The 19,468-nt window shown below is 41.5% G+C and overlaps 1 protein-coding gene across 5 annotated transcripts in view; it reads right to left on the reverse strand.

The window, feature by feature from the left end:
* The window catches only part of SORCS1 (sortilin related VPS10 domain containing receptor 1), a 548,833-nt gene that overhangs the window by 141,724 nt on the left and 387,641 nt on the right, over window positions 1-19,468 (reverse strand). For all 5 annotated transcript variants that reach the window (XM_058697716.1, XM_058697713.1, XM_058697717.1 and 2 more), the window contains exons 9-10: window positions 17,452-17,631; window positions 7,752-7,898 (exon numbers count right to left, since the gene is read on the reverse strand). In XM_058697716.1, coding sequence (XP_058553699.1) covers window positions 7,752-7,898; window positions 17,452-17,631 — 327 coding nt within the window. The remainder of the gene's footprint in view (window positions 1-7,751; window positions 7,899-17,451; window positions 17,632-19,468) is intronic.

Here is a 19,468-nt window from a genome sequence, read left to right on the forward strand (position 1 = left end):
AGAATGAGTTTAGCTATAATACAGTAGGCAGCCAGGTTACAGTGAGGAGGAAGGATGGATATGAAGTCTGAAAAGAAGGTTTGGTCAGACTGGGAGGGCTCTGAAGAAGTCAGATGGCACCTCCCAGCCACCCTCCACGGGAGAACTTGGTCTCTGTTGTACAGAAGAAGCTGCGTGTGAAAACTGTCCTAACATCTATCAGATGACTGACATAGTATCCATGTCAGAGAATTATCAGGATCAGTATTATTCAATATAAAAGTCATACCTGTAGACAAAATGTACTGGTAATAACAATCTAAATGAAAATTTAAGGGACTTGATGTCTGTGTGTAACAATCTCGATCAAATTCTCTGATGAAGCTATCAACAGTTTTCAAATACAGGATAATAAATCTTACACGAATTTCATTTAAAATAGTTCTGGTACAGAGTTGTCAAAAACTACAAGTTTGTGTCTGAACCCACATCTCTTTTCATCTCTCAAAAAGATTATTTTCTAATCTTATCGACTTGAGTTTTTGGAATCACCAATGTATCTCTGTTATTACTTTCATTCTGCTCCGTAAGTCTCAGCCAGCAGATATTCAGAAAGCTACAGAGATACAGTGATTAAATTTATATAGGATAGAGTAAATGACAAACAACAAATGAATCTCAGGAAGAAAAGCAGCCCAAATACTGGTGAAATAAAACCGTGGGTCACAACAGGGCCTTCCTCACGGCCAACACAGAAGGTAAACTCTCAAGGGAGAAAGATAGTAATAAAGAGCAGTTTTGCATGGAAATTTCATAGAAAGTTTTCACAAAAGGAATTTTTACTTTATAATGTTCCGTAAGAGGAAGAAGGGTTTCCCTTATAAAAAGAATCAGTGGCACAAGGTGGGGGGGGGGGGCGCCTGGGTGTCTCAGTCAGCTAAGTGTCCGACTTTGGCTCATCTTATAGCTTGTGAGTTTGAGCCCCACCTTGGGCTCTGTGCTGACAGCTCAGAGCCTGGAGCCTGCTTCGGAATCTGTGTCTCCTTCTCTCTCTGCCCCTCTCCTGCTTGTGCTCTTTCTCTCTCTCTCTCTCTCAAAAATAAATAAATATGAAAAGAAAATTAAAAATACAAATAAAAAGAATCAGTGGGAACTAAATGCTTGGCTTCCTTTTGCCCAAGAGGAAGACGAGGACGGGTACTGCTACATGTTCCAGAAGTTCCAGGACAGTGTTGCATTGCACTCAGATAGATGCTAAGACAGGATAAAGAAGAGATATCAAACCATTTTTCCATGAAAGTTTTCCTGACAACGACAGGCTATCAGGTTCCCCTCCTTCTCTGATTTACAGCTGTTTACTTGACCACTTGCAATCTTGTCTTATCTGTCTGAGGTACCTACAGTTTTATCTCCCTAAGAGATAAACTCAACAAATAAGAAACCACCTCCCTAAGAGAGAAACTCTACAAAGAGAAAACTTTAAGTGCTACTTTGAGTCTTCTGTGGAACCCAGCACAGAATCTAAAAAAGGCAGTCAATAAATGCTCGAAACATGAAGCAATGCTTTACATTAGGACTTACAAGACCTTTTGAAAACAGGTCTAGGAACAATTCCTAGGAATTGACCTAGGAACAATGCCAGAAGTATCTTGGGTTTATTTATAAACCGCATAATCAGATTAATGTGACTATCGTCATGGCATTCCAAGACATGCCTAACTCTCAGGGGATTAGCCTAGTCCCATGGCTTTATGGAGGGACTTTTGTGTCCCCCACAGAGGAAACATCCCTGGCTAAGGGAGCACCTGGTTTGCAATCTTGAACCAGATGCTTGCCACCTACTTCACCACCCAACAGTCTAGAAGATTGTGATGCTCCCTCTCCACCCGGCCTGATCAAGGATTATTTGATATCTGGTCCTGGCTGTTCCAAAAAATAGAGGGTATTCTGGCTTGGTCACTTCAGCACTGCTCTGTTGCTATGGCTTTCAGAGCCCCGAGATAAATTAATTTGAGAAGAAAAGACACCAGTTCAGGCGGTAGCAGCAACATTAGACGTGCTCTTTCTGGTGCACTTTTTCCTCCACTCTCACATTTGCAGTACTGGATTGCCCCCAGCTGGTGTGAGGAGAATATTCTGTGGCTTTTCTTTTTTCCTTCTTCCATTTGTGCAAGGAAGTTATAGAGCCTGCATCAATGCTCAAAGAAAACCAATGTGAAGTGGTTTATCTTTACTTTTTTAAGTTAAACTTTTCTACCTGACCAGCTTTGAACATCCGTCAAAGTCAAATCACCAAAACTTAATAGAGAGGTCTATTATAATGCCACTGCCAACTCCTGCAGGACACAGGACAGGGCTCGCTAACTGTTATGCACATTCTGCCCAGGCAGGGGCACTTTGTCTACCTCTCCCTTCCTTCCTTCTTTCCAGCCTTCTTCCCTTCTTTTCTCCCATTACCTACCATGTCAGAAATACCAGAGTATCTTTGCAGAGTTATCCCCAATTCGGAAGAGTCAAAGTACAGTTTGTCACAAAGGCATCTATTTTCCTTATCTTTCCACGTTAAGAAAATACAGAACTGTACCTTGAAACCACCAAGACCTAGCAGCTGACTTACAGACAATGAAGGGTGCAGCATACATGTTTGGAAACCATCCTTTGTGTATTTACTCACACACAGTCACAGGGCATGGCATATCATCAACTGGTCAATACTAGGAGCAACTAGATCTCTCGTCTTTAATCTCTTCAGGATCAGGTTCAGATTTTGAGCAGCTGAGGCAAGTTAAGGACTCCATCCCAAGGAAAATTACACAAAGGCATATGCACACAGAGTTTAGTGTTCAATTTTAGGGAATTCACAGATTCCTGAAGCCCATTGCGGACCTCTAGCTCCAAGTTACCTTTCTTTTGTCTTATTCTTGTATTTCTTATTTTAACCAACAAAATCCTTTGGCCATTGTAAGTGTTCAATAAATGTCTGTTGGATTTAACCGATCCATTAACCACTACTGTCTTCTGAGCATTGTGGTTGACCAATGAAAAATTACTAAATGACAGGATATATGCCCCCCCCCCACCATGAATTAAATCAACTAAAAAACTGTGAGATTATTTAAGAGTCAACCAGCATCTCATTCCACCTCCTCTTTTCCCCATCCTCTGCACTGACAGCCTTTGGGTCTCATCTTCATGGTACCCTTATCCCTAGGGCCCCTAATCTGAGTATTGTACTGAAAAGCCAAATCAGACCTTTTATCAATAAGGCAGCAGCCAAGGTCTTAAACAGTATCCTCCAAATCCACGCCTGAACTCACACATTTATGCTATTTATGACCCTGAACTGGAGCTAGAAATCCATTAGATTCTTAGTAAAGAGTCAACAGCCTGGGAGAGAGAGGGCTCTGCACCAACAGGCTGAGTCTGGGGGCATTGAGCTGCACTCCAATCCAGCACAGCATGGGGAGTCACAGCCAGTGCAAAGGAGCAGAAAGCAGAGTGAAGAATCTCCTGGGGGTAGCTGGCTGCTTAACTCCACTAGAGAACTGTCAACTGAATCCATAAAGAAGTCACAGCCTCTCTCTACAGAACACTCTGCTTTCCCTAGGGACCCAGGATTTGTCACAGGCTCAGCTCACATCTCGCCTCTTGGGAACCCAATTCTGAGGCTTTGGTGGCAGGTGGACCATGACCTGTAATACCCCATCTAAGTGTACAATGCGCTCTTCAGAGAAAAGAAATCCTAGCTGAGCCCTCCAGGCAATCAGTCTAAAAGTCCCAAAAATACAGCCCCAAATTACTCTGGATGTCTTATTTCTATAGAATACATTTTACCAGGAACATTCCGTTTGGGGCTGTAATTCTGAACCTGTTCCACTCCACATTTGAAACAGCCCTGCTGGAAAATCTCCTTCCTAATCACTAGGCTGTGCTTTTGGTGACACTGTCACTTTCCAAGTACTCACAATCTAAAATCACTTTTTATCTCCTCTCTGCCACCAGCTCCCAAGCATAAAGAAGGTTCTTAACAGTCTGGGTCTCCTGTAGCTCAAAGATTTTCTTTTCTATTTTGTGCTTTTGGCAGATTTTTATAAGTGATTTTGGTCCCTGCTCCCCACTCCCTTTGCCATTGCCTTTCCTCAGCGTGTCTTCTAAAACTCAGATTGAAACTACATCAGAGAGTTAATGAGGGAGGCAGGCCAAAGACTCCTGGGTGCCATACATTTAGAGCCCATTAATTCATCTCTCCTGGATCTTTTTTTTTTTTTTATTTTTTTTTTAAATTTTTTTTTTCAACGTTTTTTATTTATTTTTGGGACAGAGAGAGACAGAGCATGAACGGGGGAGGGGCAGAGAGAGAGGGAGACACAGAGTCGGAAACAGGCTCCAGGCTCCGAGCCATCAGCCCAGAGCCTGACGCGGGGCTCAAACTCACGGACCGCGAGATCGGACCGCGAGATCGTGACCTGGCTGAAGTCGGACGCTTAACCGACTGCGCCACCCAGGCGCCCCCATCTCTCCTGGATCTTAATGAGCCTACTGATTTTCTTAACTGTGGGGTCAACCTAGGCCTCTTAGTTTCAGGGATGGGTATTATGAATCTCTCTGTGTGGCTGTCAGTGGCAAGGGAAAGTTTCCACTCAAGTTGAAATGTGAAACTCAACCAACACCTGTCAGTGGAACATCGACTTCAGACAAACAACACCCATAACAACACATGTTGAACACCTACCACGTGTCAGGTAAGATTCTTGAGCTTATTCTTTGGAGTGGCCAAAAGCCAGCTCAGTTCCTATACTCGAGCTCATATTTGAGCAGGGGAAGGTAGGCAAGACAGTCAACAAACATATGTGCTAATTTCAGAGAACGAGAAGGATCGTGGATAAAAAAGAGTTGAGTCAACTCTTAGAGAAAACTTAAGAAGCCTCTTAGATTAAGGTAATCCGGCAAGGATCTGAATGCCAAGAAAAAGCCAGACGAGGGAAAAGGCATTTTAAGAGAAATAATGGTGAATGCAGAGCCTAAGACATAAATGAGCAGGGTGAGTTAAAGGTATGCAAAAAAGTGCTGTCCTCCCCCACAATGGACTACGTAGAGAAGGAGAGAGAGAGGCGGGAGAACAGGCAGAAGAAGAAAACAGGGGCCAGACCATATGAGGCTTGGCAGGCCATGGTAATGTACTTGAACTTTATTCTACCCGAATTAGAAAGTCATTAGAAACCTTAAGAACAAGACCCGAATTTTTAAAGCTCAAGTTGATCTCACTGACATAAAATCTGAGAAAAGAGAAATCTAATCTATAGTAAATGAAAGCAGATTTGTGATTGCCTAGGACCGGGGGCGTGAAAACTCACTGCAAAGGGACACAAAGGAAGTTTTGAGTGATGAAAATATTCTATCTTGACTGTGGTAGTGGTTACATAGGTCCATAACATTTGTCAAGATTCATCAAACTATACTCTGAAAGTGGGTATTTTCTTTTTTTTTTTTTTAATTTTTTTAACGTTTATTTATTTTTGAGACAGAGAGACAGAGCATGAACAGGGGAGGGGCAGAGAGAGAGGGAGACACAGAATCTGAAACAGGCTCCAGGCTCTGAGCGGTCAGCACAGAGCCCGACGGGGGGCCCGAACTCACGGACCGTGAGATCATGACTTGAGCCGAAGTCGGACACTTAACCGACCAAGCCACCCAGGCGCCCGAAAGTGGGTATTTTCTATGTATGTTTTACCTCAGTAAAGTTGGATTGAAAAAGAAAAGATCGCGCTGGTTGCTGTGTGGAGAAGAGATTGCCAGGTAGAGACGGGAGGACCAGTTAGGAGCCTCTCATTCCAGGGCAGGTGAGAAATGATGGCAGCTTAGATTGGAACAGTCCCAGTAGAGATGGGTAAACAAGTTGACACTGCGTTTATATTTTGGAGGCATGGCAATAAGACTTCCTAAAACTGGGCTGAAGTTGTAACAGGGGGCCCTTCACTAAGTGCTTTGTGTCAGAGGTATTTCCACCCACGCATTTATGATGCCAGAGTGGTCACAGGCAAGCCTCGTCAGGTGATATGGTTAATTCGCTCTCATGGGCATTTTTATCTCCAAAATGCACGGTAGGATGGAGGGCCATGTTAAAGCACTGGTGCATCCCATGCTTCTTTGGCTAAATACCACAATGCCCCGACTTGGAATAGCTAAACTTTGAAGGTGGCTCTGGTTTTTTAAAAAGCTACTGGACAATGAATACCCTGTATACAGTGGGTATTCAATAAATAACTGTTACATTTACTTACTGTCACTGGCTTTGTGCACTTACTACCCCACCTCCCCCCTGTAATTTGCCAGTAATAAGGATGGTAGCTGAGTGGGAGGCAGAATTGTAACCCGCTTTCCTGATGCACAGTGACAACTGTGATATCCTTTGCAACTAACAAGGTCAAGCTATGGCTGCTGGCATCTTCTCGAGTACAAGGGTGACCCGCCTACAGCTGTATGAGATGAACCTGCAAAGTGACTCTTCAGACTCCCTGGGACAAAGCAAGCTGAGTGTGGATAACATCAAAGTGAGAATTGTATGAAGACTGCAAACACTCATATGTGCATGTGTGTGTGTGTGTGTGTGTGTACAAAACTTTCTTACTAAAACTAAGAAGTCTCCCCTCTAGGTTTACATACTGATCTCTCCTTTTTATAAATTGTTTCACAGAAATTAGCACTTAATTATACTTTGTTTTGCAATTAATCTCATCCTCCCCTCCTTCTGCATTTACTCAGTATCTATCCATGTATCAAGCACAGGGAAGCCCCAAAACCACCATGAAGAGTGAGATGTGACCCTCTACTCTCTCATTTATTAATCGAGTGTCTTTCAAGTGGACTGCAAACTCCCTGAAGGCAAGACTCAGCTCTGATCCTTCTCTTGGACACCTTCATATAATCAAATATATAAATAAATTCATGCGGATCTATCTACATAGTGTCAAATGTTAGGCAACTAAAATAAAGCTTTACTTCACAGCAGGGTACAGTAAACTTTCTATCTTTTTTTCTTAAGGGCCAGATAGTAAATACTATAGGCTTTATGGACCACATAGTCCCTGCCACAACTATTCAATTCTATCATTTAGAGCAAAACCAGCCAGAGTCAATTTATAAATAAACATGACTATGTCCCAGTAAAACTTTATTTAGAAAAACAATTGGTGGGCCATATTTGCCCCACAGGCCATGGTTTACCAATCCCAGCTATACAGAATGAGACATAGATGGATGGAACACATTACAAAGGGTACAAGTGAGGGTTTCAATCAGTGGTTCTTACCCCTTGTTTGAGGCATAAACTCCTCTGAAAGTATGATTAAACATCTCTGTTGGAAAATACACCTATACATTCTGCTGTCAGTTTATCAATTTTGCAGCTGAATTTATGCATCATTGGATATGTAACAGATCATTCATGCAAAAGTAAGGGTGTATCTCCCCACCATAGATGGAAAGGATCACATTTTCCCTTAAACTACAATTTGAGGCCCTCATCAGAACCTGGTCACAACTCAAAATCCTTGAAATGAGCAAGGAACTTACTCAAGTCCTCTTATCTCTTTGGCTTATCACACAAGGCAGCACAGCGCCCCTTTTCTACATACTCTGCCTTCATTCCCAGCCCTGTCCCCTTTTGTTCACCAGTTAAGCAACAAGCCCTGGAACGATCTTCATCTGCTTATTTAATATCCAGTTCCAGCCCTTCACTGTGCGGAACATTCCTCTCCAATGTGAACACTCACCAGTAAGCAGTGCACGGGGTCCCCCCTTAGATCTGTGTCAGGCGCCTGCAGCAAACGCCAGTCTCGGCCTTTGTTATACGTGATGAAAGTCTTCACTTGGTTGTCAATCTTCTTGTTAGCCAAGAACATTCCCTTTATCCCTGCTACCTGGGAAAAATTGACATGGCTGAAAAATACATCAATTTGAGATGGGATATATTTATTTACTTTACAAAAAAAAAGCAGATTGTCCAATTCAGCTGTGAGCACTTGTTGTGGAGGAAGAAGAGGGTGGGGATAGTGGAGAGGTGGTAATCCTCAAGCAGAATGATTCCCTGAACTGTGGGATACATGGCAATAGGTCTATGCCCCTTATGGTATGGGTATTGTATTGTAAATTCGATAGAAGCTTCTTGTTTCCTCTCAGGTAAGTTGGTGGTATCTTACAGTTGCCTAGAGTTAAAATCTGGTGCTTTCAGTTGTGGTGCTTGGTAAATGACACATAAATAGGACTACTTTAATTTTATGTTAGGCATAGCACCCATGGTCTTAAATACTTTATCTCATTTAAAACTCTTGGCTAAGTATCACTTATTCTATTTCATATAAGAGGAAACTGAAGCTTATCCAGGTAAGGTGACTTTTCCAAGGTCATGCTACCTAAGGTCACACAGATAGTAAGTGGCAGACCTGGAAATTTAACTCTACTTATGGCTCCACAGACCATGCTCTTAACAACTGTCTAAACCATTGAGCTATTTACAGCCTTAGGCAATTGGAAAAGGTCAGTTAAAGCCCATGATCCAAATATGATTGCTTTTTCTCTCCTTTTTTTTTTCTGTAAAAAGATCACTCTATTAAGTCACTGAAATACACTGAACAAAAAAGAACAGCTTTTAAATATAAAGACACAGTGATTTCCCTAAACTGTCAAATCATTCCCTCCTGCATTCCTATAGCACCTTGTTCCCACTAGAAACAGTCCTTATTGATTCCTTGGCTCTGACAATATGATTGCCTTCTCTCTTCCATACTTTAGGAAAGAGGTAATAATTGGTAAGTTGACAAACTGCAATAACAAATCATTAGTGTGTACCGTATTTTTCAAGTGTTCTAGAATGTATTAAATGCACTTATACTTCTTTTATATTCTACTTGGAATTATGACAACCCAGGGAGAGTGGGGGCCAATGGGAGAAAGGTCTGAATGTGTGGAACAGCACATTCCAGGGCTGTGCAGAAGCCACCTCCCTTAATGTTTGCAGTAACCATGAGCTAGAGTTATCAGCAGCCATATCTTGAGGATAAGGAAACCAGAACCCAATGAGTGGCTTTGTGAAGCACAGACTGGGCACTATGCCCAGTGCATAGTGTCTTCATATATAAAATGTAGTATTTATACATAAAACATAGTATTTTATATATAAAACATCCGACACTCACTACAAACCTGCCTAACAGCTAGGACCTGGATTCTATGGATGAGGAAATTGAGATGTAGGCAAATTTTAATTGCCTATGATGACAGAGTTGGGGTTCGCATGTAGATCTGTCTGACTTCCAACGCCCTTTTAACAAATACAGCTCTGAATTTCTCAACTTAAAGAGGTTGGGTTTCAATCAACAGAATATGTACATTTTTACCTTGGCTTTTGACACAGTCAAACCCCATTAGTTTGTACCTGCTGATTTGGCATCTGGGGTAATTTAGAGTTGGGCCAACTTCGTACTCCTTTGGAACGACAAGTTTGTTAAGCAAATAAATGGTATAAATGAGTAGCTGGGAGGAATACTTTGAACTACTTAGGAAAACAAGCCTCATTTCGAGAGCAAGCAGACAATTTCTTCTGCATTGTTGATTCTCGACAAATGCGGAAGACATAAATTCCAGGAGTGCTATACCTCCCGACAATGGTACGTCAATTACAAATAATATTTAGTTATTCACTATCCCAGCTCTACAAGGACTGCTCGCCAGGGAACCCCATATTGGTTTTGCATATGTTCCAGAGGCTGTTACATGTTTAAATATGACTAAACTGCCAGTTCTTTAAAAATTAGATTTCATAAATCAGAATTTTCACCAAGTCCTATTTTCCCTCCACAGCATACTCACACATGAGAAGCAATGCTGTCTTAACCATGCGACACTCTAGGTTACGATAAGTTCGGAAAGGATAAAATGATTACCTATTCCAGTAGTTTCATTGCCCATTTTCCTTCCTGCCCTCTCCCTTTTTTGGCAAGAGTGTCAGAACAGGGTTATATGTGTTTAGGAGCTGGTTCATTTGATTTGCAGAAGCGGTGACTTTATTGGCCCCCGACTGCGTGGCATTATCAAATGCCACTTGAGCAGAGAGCTGCATTTTGTAATTCATCTTTGGCAGCGTGGCCTTCAGGTTTATCTTGGGGAATAAAAATGTGCCAAGGCAGAGGCAACGTGTGACAATAAGGGACGGATCTGGAGTGGGTCTGCTGATTTTCCTCTTGTGGCCAGGGCACTTTATCTGTGCAAATCCCATTTGTGGTGTCTTTTTCGTTTGTCTTGCTTCTTTGGTCTGCAGAGACGGTCACCCCTGCTCTTAAGTTTCTTGTGCTCATCCACTGCTCCTTTTGCTCCGAGCCTGAGAAGCCCATCTCTGTGTGTGTCCAATGCGTGACACGCTTTCCTCAAGGGCTCTTTCGTGAGGTCTCACGCTACGGTTCTTGCAACCGCTACCCTCTTACTTTGGCTATCACTTTGGAAATCAAGGGAGTGGTGTTAGTGCCCAAAATATGGAATGTGTGTGTAGTTGTACGTACAACAGTGCGTCTGGGGTTCCACTGAGGATGGGAGGACATGTTTATGTTGTGAGAAAACCTCCCTCAGTATTTACAGTGTGTGCTGCTTTGGAATGAGGTGGGGCTGAAGGATGGAACAGGACAGGAAAAAGTAATAGTCCCGGGGAAGACATGCCTTCACATGGATACGGTTTCTGAGGAAGATGTTCCCCTGTGGGAATGACACAGCTCACTGTTGGGAGTTCGTCTTCCTTTGGGGAAAGACCTGTTACATTTTCTACCTTTCTGAATTCTGCACAAGAATGCTGAGTGTATTGAGAAGCCACTTATCTTTCTTTGCCTTGCATATGGGGAATTTGATACCAGAAGTCTCAAAGGTAATCAGTTATTATTTCTTCTTCTCTAATATCATATGAGCCCAAATACCATTTTGATTAGACTTTAAACATGAAGTGTTACAGCTCAAACCTCAAGCCGACACAAAGCACATTGGCACATTCATTGTGCCCTAGGATGATAGCTTTGGAGTGCCACCCTCCCTTCTCTTATTTTACTCTCCTTGTTCACAAAGGCTGTCCCCAACTCCCTTGGATAATATCCAGAAATTTCTCTACCCAGGCATACCTCAAAACCCAGCTCCATAAGCTCTTTTCCCGGAAACCAGAACCCCTAACTGTCCCCAACTCTTCCTCTCTTACCTCCATTTTGTCCCCCAGACGACATCATGGCTCTCAACAATTGTGTAGGTTTTTAAGAGCATCAGTCTTCCCCCATACTTCTCCAGGGTTCCTTACATTCCTTGCCATGATATAGTCATCAGCACTTCTCCTGACAGATCTCACACTACAGTCTCCCACTCTAATGTAACTTTTGGATTATCATTCACTCCACCACACTCCCTCACGAAAATGAATATTAGAAGAGTCACTTTGTATAAGACTTATTTTGCTTTTAATAAAATAGGTAGTAAGAATTCTGCATTAGAAGATAGGACAGCAATAACACTATCCCATATTTACTGAGTACTTATGAAGTGTGAGGCACTATACGAAAGGTTTTGTAAGCATGAGCACATTAATCTCTCATGCACTCGAAATGGCAGAGTCAATGATGTCCTCATTTTACAGGTATGCAAACCAAAGTTTGGATGGGGTCAGTTACTTCCCTAAGATCATTCCCCAGGGAACCTTATAGCTGGACTCCACTTCAATCTGTCTAACTCAAGAGCCCACACACTTAATGCTTTGGGCCCTACTACTTCTTCAAATTTCTCAGTCATCCTAGAGTATTCTGAGAGAAATGTCAGGGATGGGATGTCATACTTACTTGAGGCTACCTTTTATTCACTCTTCAGTACGTTTCCTTAATAGTTATCCCATAAATATTGTTTGAGCATCAACTATTTATCATAAATTCTTCCAAGCACTGACGATAAAGCACCTAGAATGTCTAAGTAACTATACGTTCATTGAACAGATTGTTTTTGACAGTGGGCATGTGTTCGGTGCTGGGACTTGGGTTTCTTTGGTGATTTTAACGAAGAACCCTATATTCTTCCTTTGTTTTTTTAATATGCATCTCTAGAGGGTGCTCTTCTCTCCCAAACTTTCTTTCACACGTTGCATCTGGAGGCTAAGCTAGGAAAACCCTTGCACAGGAGTTTTTGCTTGTTTCTGACTCTACTGAGGATTGGGAGATGATTCCTCCTACCCTCTCTGTCTCAGACATTAATTACAAATCCAAAGTGTCAAAATTTGGAAAGAATAAAAAATATGAATCAACAAGTGTAGCTAGAAAGAGAACATATCTGTGACCATAATTTCTTCAGGCTTTGGAGACCGGGTATTTTTCTGTTCTAAAGAGAGAACTGCAGCCAGGAGAGACACATACTCAGGGAGAGCGGGGTCAGGGGTAACTCTGAAATCAAAGAGCCCACTCCCCCCGAAATGTCCAAGTGTTCTTTTCTTCCCTATTGCCTTAACCAGGCAACACTACCCTACTAAGGAGAGAGTAAGTAACCTTAAATACAATTAGATGGTACATTCTGTGCCCAGTAAGAAATATATCTTGGATAGGAAAGCATTTTTCTTCTCTAATTCCTATGTTGGATTATAAGAGGCAGCCTTTCCCTAAGAAGTCAAGGTGTCAGTACATCATCGCAACTGTTCGGCTTTCTCTTTTAAAGAGGTGCACTCATAGTGTGAAGAAGACACTATGTGTGCAGTAGAACATGCGCTGCTCATTGGTTATGTCTTCCATCATGCCCACTGTGCCCACTCATGTATGCACACATTCTGTGCATCCCCAGTTTGCCAGCCAGGTGGCTTGACTCCCAACACAGCCCTTTCCACTTGGCTGGGATAAACTGTCATTGCCCATTAAGCCAAAGTGCTCTTCATCATCATTAATTAATATTCCCTTCCCAGAGGAGGATGAATATTGTCCAAAGCTGTCAGACCCCCTCTCATCATCCACACCAGACGGATACACTAGGAATCACACATCTCAGACACACTCGTCATGTCTCTTTTTGCTCTGGCCACCATCAGGCATGCAGTCCTCTCTTACCCATCCCCACGTGATGCCCCTGGAGGGTTTGTGCTATTCAGGAATGACAGAATTTTAGAACACTTGTTTCTAGGCTTCTCTGAAAGAAACACATCTACCAGACAAAATCGGAAGGGACATGATAGTGCTGCCTGAATTTAGCTCTAACTACAGACTAAGGTGGTTCAGAAGGTGGTGAATAGGTCCAGAGAGATCATTTGCAGGTCCTGAGTTGGCTTTTCTCCAAGACTGTTTTCTTTTTTCTGTCTGGTTTCTTCTACTTCTAGGTAAAGTCTAGTACTATTTATCCTACCTTTCAATGTCTTTTCTTAGGGCTATTGCTGGGTCACAACCAAATACAAGCCCAAATCTTTCTAGAGACACAAATAGTTTGTTGTTAAGACTTTGCATACTCTAGGGACACCTGGGCGGCACAGTCAGTTAAGTGTCCAACATTGGTTCAGGTCATGATCTCATGGTTTGTGGGTTCGAGCCCCACATCGGGCTCTGTGCTGACAGCTCAGAGCCTGGATCCTGCCTCAGATTCTGTGTCTTCCTCTCTCTCTGCCCCTCCCCCATTCATGTTCTGTCTCCCTTTTTCTCAAAAATAAATAAACATTAAAAAAATTTAAAAAAAGAGTTGCATACTCTAGGATTTAGATCTTAATTCTGCCACTAGCTTTGTAATCTTGCAAAGCTGATTGCATTCTTTCTGCCTCTATTTACTCATGTTTAAAATGGGAGTAATTATAGTCCTAGTATCATAAAGTTAATGTATGGATGGAATGAGATAATAATGGGAGGTTCTTTACACAGTGCTGTGTAAAGAACTGGCCCCTAAAATATTATCTATTGTTATTATGAACCTTCATCAACAAAAATCCTTATCTAGCATTTTTGCTCTGTGGGCAACTCTCCTGGTTCACATGTCTTGACTCTTTCAAATGTGGTACATGTTCAATGGCCAACTGACACTGAGGGAAAATTCTAGCATTGCAGTGATTAAACCACGTAAGATGGTCACCCAACACTTGGTCCCCAGCACTCCCTACGTCATCGCATACACACATGTGCTTCTACGGCAGAAAGAGCCACGTTTGTTGTAAGGTTCTAATGTGTGTATATGAACATAATGATTGATTTTAATGAGACATGTGCTTCCTTTTGCATTTCCCGCAAAGACTCATCAACAGTACATTTCCTCGATACACGGATTCCTATTGTTATACATTACACAGTCGGCCTCTGCTGAAACAGCTTAAAGAGCAAACAGCAATGGCAGGTAGTTGGCATGCAGAAGCATACAAGCAACGAACTCATGCCGTCCTCCTCAGTCACCCCCAAATGTGAGCAGACGTGCACTCCATATATTCTGTCTTTGTTACCCCTACCTCATATGTTGCTCATCTCTGCTCCTTATTAATTCATTTACGGATTTGCTTACTTTTCGTTTACCTCTAAGCACTCATCATTCATTGCAATTCTACTGGGAAATTCATGCTGGATGGCTTTCAGCTTCCTGCTAACCAGAACAATCAGAGTTAAGGAACATTTGTGCCAGGTTCCACGTCAGCCAATATTCTTTCTATCTAGGTAATCAGCAGATACGGCACCGCCATTCTGATCACATCAAGTTCAATTCAAGTTGCTGTGAACTGTCAGGCTAATAAAACCAAAGACTCTTCTTCCCCGGCCCCAGGACGCAGAACACCTTTACATAATGCAGTCACACCACCGCTCAAAGTGATGATAATAAGAGCCAGCAGTTTCCCTACAGACAGTCAACTGCAAGAGAGACACAAAGGGGAAACACAAGGATCAGCCAAGAAATGGTTTGCCTTGTCCCGAAGACACCCTGTTTCCTTTTCGCATTCCGTACCTGTTAGCAGTGTTTGAATTCAGAAAATCATTCATGAAAACAAGTGTGAATCACAGAACATTGCAAAGTCATTCCTGTCCAAAGCCGTTATCTTTTCCATCATCAAGGGACTGATTAAAATGGTCTCTGTTTTGGCAGAAGACAAAATTTATCCAAAAACAAAACAAAACAAACAAAAAAAAACCCCAAAAACAAAACAAAACATAACAACAAACTATTCCACAATAGATTGAAAAGAGGGGAGCAGTTAATCAGAAAGGGAAAAAAATGCAACCTGAAAACCAGAAAATATTTTCGGGAGAACAGGACAGAGTCAAGACCAGGGAAACAAATTGGGTGATTGATCTGGGGCAGCTGCTTTGACTTCTTATGAGACTCTTGAAGCAAGCTATTTTCATCGTAAGTGCTGGATCAAGGCACGAAAATGAATGACATTTCCACAAAACACATTTAAAGTTTAAATGTTTGTACAGCATTTAGAAGTGAGGAAAGAAATGTGGCAATTTACGCTTGTTTATAAGAAGACAAGTAGTTGGTGTTCAAGAATTACTATGGCCATGCTAAGTGCAATATGGGAAGCAAGAGAGATCCAAAATAGTAGAAATGTGTTGGGTATTTAAACAATATGGGTAGATTTTAAGACTATAATAATAGAACATTGCATTGGGGCTTAAACTCATTGGACTATAATATTAATTATGCTATCTATAATTTGTTGAGCATTGATGTATTCCTGGAACCATTTTACAGTATGTTAGGATTAACACAAGTAATCCTCAGAGAAATCCTATCAAGTAGATACTATGTATATCTCCATATTTTAAACAAGGAAACTGAGGCTTGGAAATTATTGGCTTTGTCTCTAGAATACATACACATGGGTATAGCTAGGATTTAAATCCAGTCAACCTGACTCCAAAATTTATACTTTAAATCACAAATTTTACCCAACACAAATTTGAAACTAAATCACCAGAATATGTAAATATTTTCCAGAATACATTTTCAGATTGAGACTGAGATATATGATACTATATTTATCCGGAACATGGGCAGGAAACGAGTGGAAAAAAACTTGTGAATGTGTAAAAAAGTTTGCAGTGCATTTTTCTAAATACACACACACAAACTATGTCCCATGCTAGTCTGTACTCTGAATGGGACATACAGTTTGTTAATGCACATTTATACATACAGAGAAGTTTAGATACTAGAAGAAAATCCCCAAGAGCCCCTAAAGGAAAAGAGAGGTAGACAGCATTAAAAAGAATTACAACAGTGGGTTTAAACTTCTTAAGTGAAATTGGATCCTTTCTTTGATATACTGGATATTATTCCCTTGCTTCTTGTTATTTAAGCAACTTCTTGACTTTCTGAAACTCATACTCAACCAAAAGGTAGCATCATTATGACTGTACATATTTGAATCCATTCTAGATTTTTTTTTTCAGATAGGATATAGGTATATGATACAGACACTTCTCAAATTCTGAATGCATTTTGTAATGGCTCATTATAACCCATTATAAATCTTTCATAGTGGAAGGTAAGACTGACAAATGGCTAAAATCCATCCCCAAATAGCAGCTTTCTTTCTACCTAGCTGTGCTTTAAATGGCAATTCAAGTGTTGGCATTTGTCATGAAAGCTAAGTGATCCAACATGTATGATTTTATTTTGTACCTTGGTCATTTTGAGAAGCAAAAGGCCGTAGTTCTCTTAGGGAATTATGGTAAACTTTGTTTTTTGTCTTTCCTCCCCCTCCCATTTAGGAGAGTAAGACCTACATGTTTGTCTCACTCACTGGCCCGCTGAGAGGATGACAATTAGCCAATGGAAGTTATCTAATGAAAAAGGTATTCAGGTCCAGGGCACCTGGGTGGCTCAATTGGTTAAGCATCTGAGTCTTGATTCGACTCAGGTCTTGATTCACTCTCACGGTTCATGAGATAAATCCCCAAGTTGGCCTCTGTGCTGACAGTGCAGAGTCTGCTTGGGACTCTCTCTCTCCCTCTCTCTCTGCCCCTCCCACCCCCTTTCCAAACAAATAAATAAATATTAAAAAAAAAAAAAAAAGGTATTCAAATCCAATGGGAGCATCTTCTGATCCAATGCAGAGTTGCCTCTTTCTTTCTTCAAAGAGAGAGGGAACATGCCCACTACCCCTTTGCTCACATTGGGACACCGTGTCTGCCCTTCAAGATTATTTTCAAAATTCACATTAGGATCACTCTTGTTCAAACCTTTCAATTGTTTGCTTCTCCAGATACTCTCTCTAGGTCTCTGAGACTACATGGTCTGTGGACTTCATGAAAAAAGAATTCTTCCCACAGGTGTTCTGTAGATTAAAAATTAACCAACAAAAATGCTCTACAAATCCCTTCTTCTCCTGAATGACAGGAGGCCACGTAAGGAACTAATAATTAAGATGATCAAGGCAACAGCCAATGGTAGGCCTTTACCTCCAGTCCAGGCACTACAGGGGCTCAGGACTGCACATGCCTCGTGACATACCTCATAGAGGTCAATCATGATGTTTCCCTCAGGACCTCTGCTGCTCTGAACATTCTCCAAGGCCAGCGTGAAATAGACCCCACGGGTGTCTGAGATATAGAGGTTATAGGTGTCATTTTGGTTCCATTCTTGCACCGCTGCAAACACTTGATTCTCATCTGTGCTGATGACGTGCATGTCCTGAAGAAAGATACAGAGGATGAAGAGGTTCGAACATTAACATGGCATGTGTCCGAAGAGAGTGGAATCTAATGAAGACCAACAGGATAGGCACTTAGGCACTGTAGTGGAAGATAGAAATTTTCCTTGTGTATATTTGTGAACTAAGAATTGATTAGGTTAGCGTTAACCATGTATTTCCTTTGTCATTTGTGAAGTTAAGCAGTAAGGCCATGAGAAAATAGGGCAGAGAAATGCTTGGTAGCTCACTTATAATTTAATTACTTCATTAGATAAATGAAGAATACCTTCTCAAATATGTATGACTTTGGAGAATCAGTCATCTTGATATACTTGCCAGGCACAAACAAGGTACATGTTCAGAAGGCTTATGTGGGGTAAATATGAGGAAAAGTCAGAGAGACAGCGAGAAAATAGACAAGCCCTGCATCTCTCAGTGTGGTTCATGGGCCACCAGCATGGGGGCATCACCTGCAAGCTTGTCGGGCACACAGAATCTCAGGCCCACCTATTGAATAAAAAATCTGCATTTAAATAAAATCTCTCACTGATTCAGAGTTCTGTTAAAGTTAGAGTTAAAGTTCGTTAAAGTTTAACTGTTAACATGTGAAAGTTTGAGAAACACTGCCCAAGGCTCAGCAACTCCCAGAAGCCCAGGAGGAAAACGTTCACCTGAAAACCCCAAAGCACTAGCTGTCATGTCAATGAGGGCTCAAGCATTTGGTGGTTTATCTAAACCTTTACTCTGAGAAGTTCATTGGAAAACCTTAAGTGAGAGAGGGAAAAAAGTAGACTGCTTAACTGATGACACTTTCAGACTCTGATAGTTCTGGAAGATAAAAATAAGGCAAAGATAGTATGGAGGCAGTGAGTAGATGTCCCTGGGGTGGGAATTCCAAATCCTTTCTTCCCCATTCAGAACTCCAGAGTAGCAAATATTCAGAGAGAGGCTGACATAAACCAAGGCTTGCTGTCTCCTGCGCACAAGCTCTTGGAGGCCTTTCACCCTTTGCCCAAGGCAGCAGACACTGGTATAACTCTCAAAAACCAAAAACAGAAACAAAATGAAACCAAAGCCAGAATTATATAGAAGCACAAAGACAGAAGAACAATGAGGAAATATTCTTGGCCTTTGTGCAGCTTAATACTCAAATCTTCCCAGATGGATTATCCTCCATTCTTAAAAAGCTTCGGGAGATTGTTCAATGCTTTTTGGCAAGAATATCAGTGCTAGAAAATTCTACCTAACTTCTATCCTAAAGTTCTCCTTGTATACGCTGATGTTCTTTCAATCAAACAAAGGCAATTCAGCTTGGATTCTGCTCTAATGTATAGGAACAAGTCTTTCTCCCCATTACCGGGATCACAGTGAATTCCTATGACCCCAGAAGGAAGAGATCCTCATGCAGACAGCTTCATGTTCCTTCACCCCTACTAGGTACCACATGCCATATTCCGGAGTTTGATAATGTTTTTATAAAAAGAATACAGAGTAGGAGGCCATAAATGAATCCTTCCCATTAATTCACTGCAGGTCAATAATGCAAACTTATGTTTTGTATGGAAGTTGGCCATTGCTTATATCAGCCAAATGTCTATTTCCATTTCTTCAGCTAACTGTAGCTTGATGTTCTTTGACAAACACCCTCATTGCTCTCCGAGAAATTTCCTCCCTGTACTCAGTCTTTGCTACTTTCTTCCACCCTCAGCACCAGAAATGAGCGTGTTGAATATGCAATGTCCCTGACCACAGTGGTTGGATCAGTGATGGTATGTAACAAAAAGCCAGTAAGACAGAATTATAGAATGACTGTGGCATTATTAGAAAAAAAAAAAT

Source organism: Neofelis nebulosa, chromosome 13 (genome assembly GCF_028018385.1).
Source record: "Neofelis nebulosa isolate mNeoNeb1 chromosome 13, mNeoNeb1.pri, whole genome shotgun sequence".
Taxonomy (NCBI): Eukaryota; Metazoa; Chordata; class Mammalia; order Carnivora; family Felidae; genus Neofelis; species Neofelis nebulosa.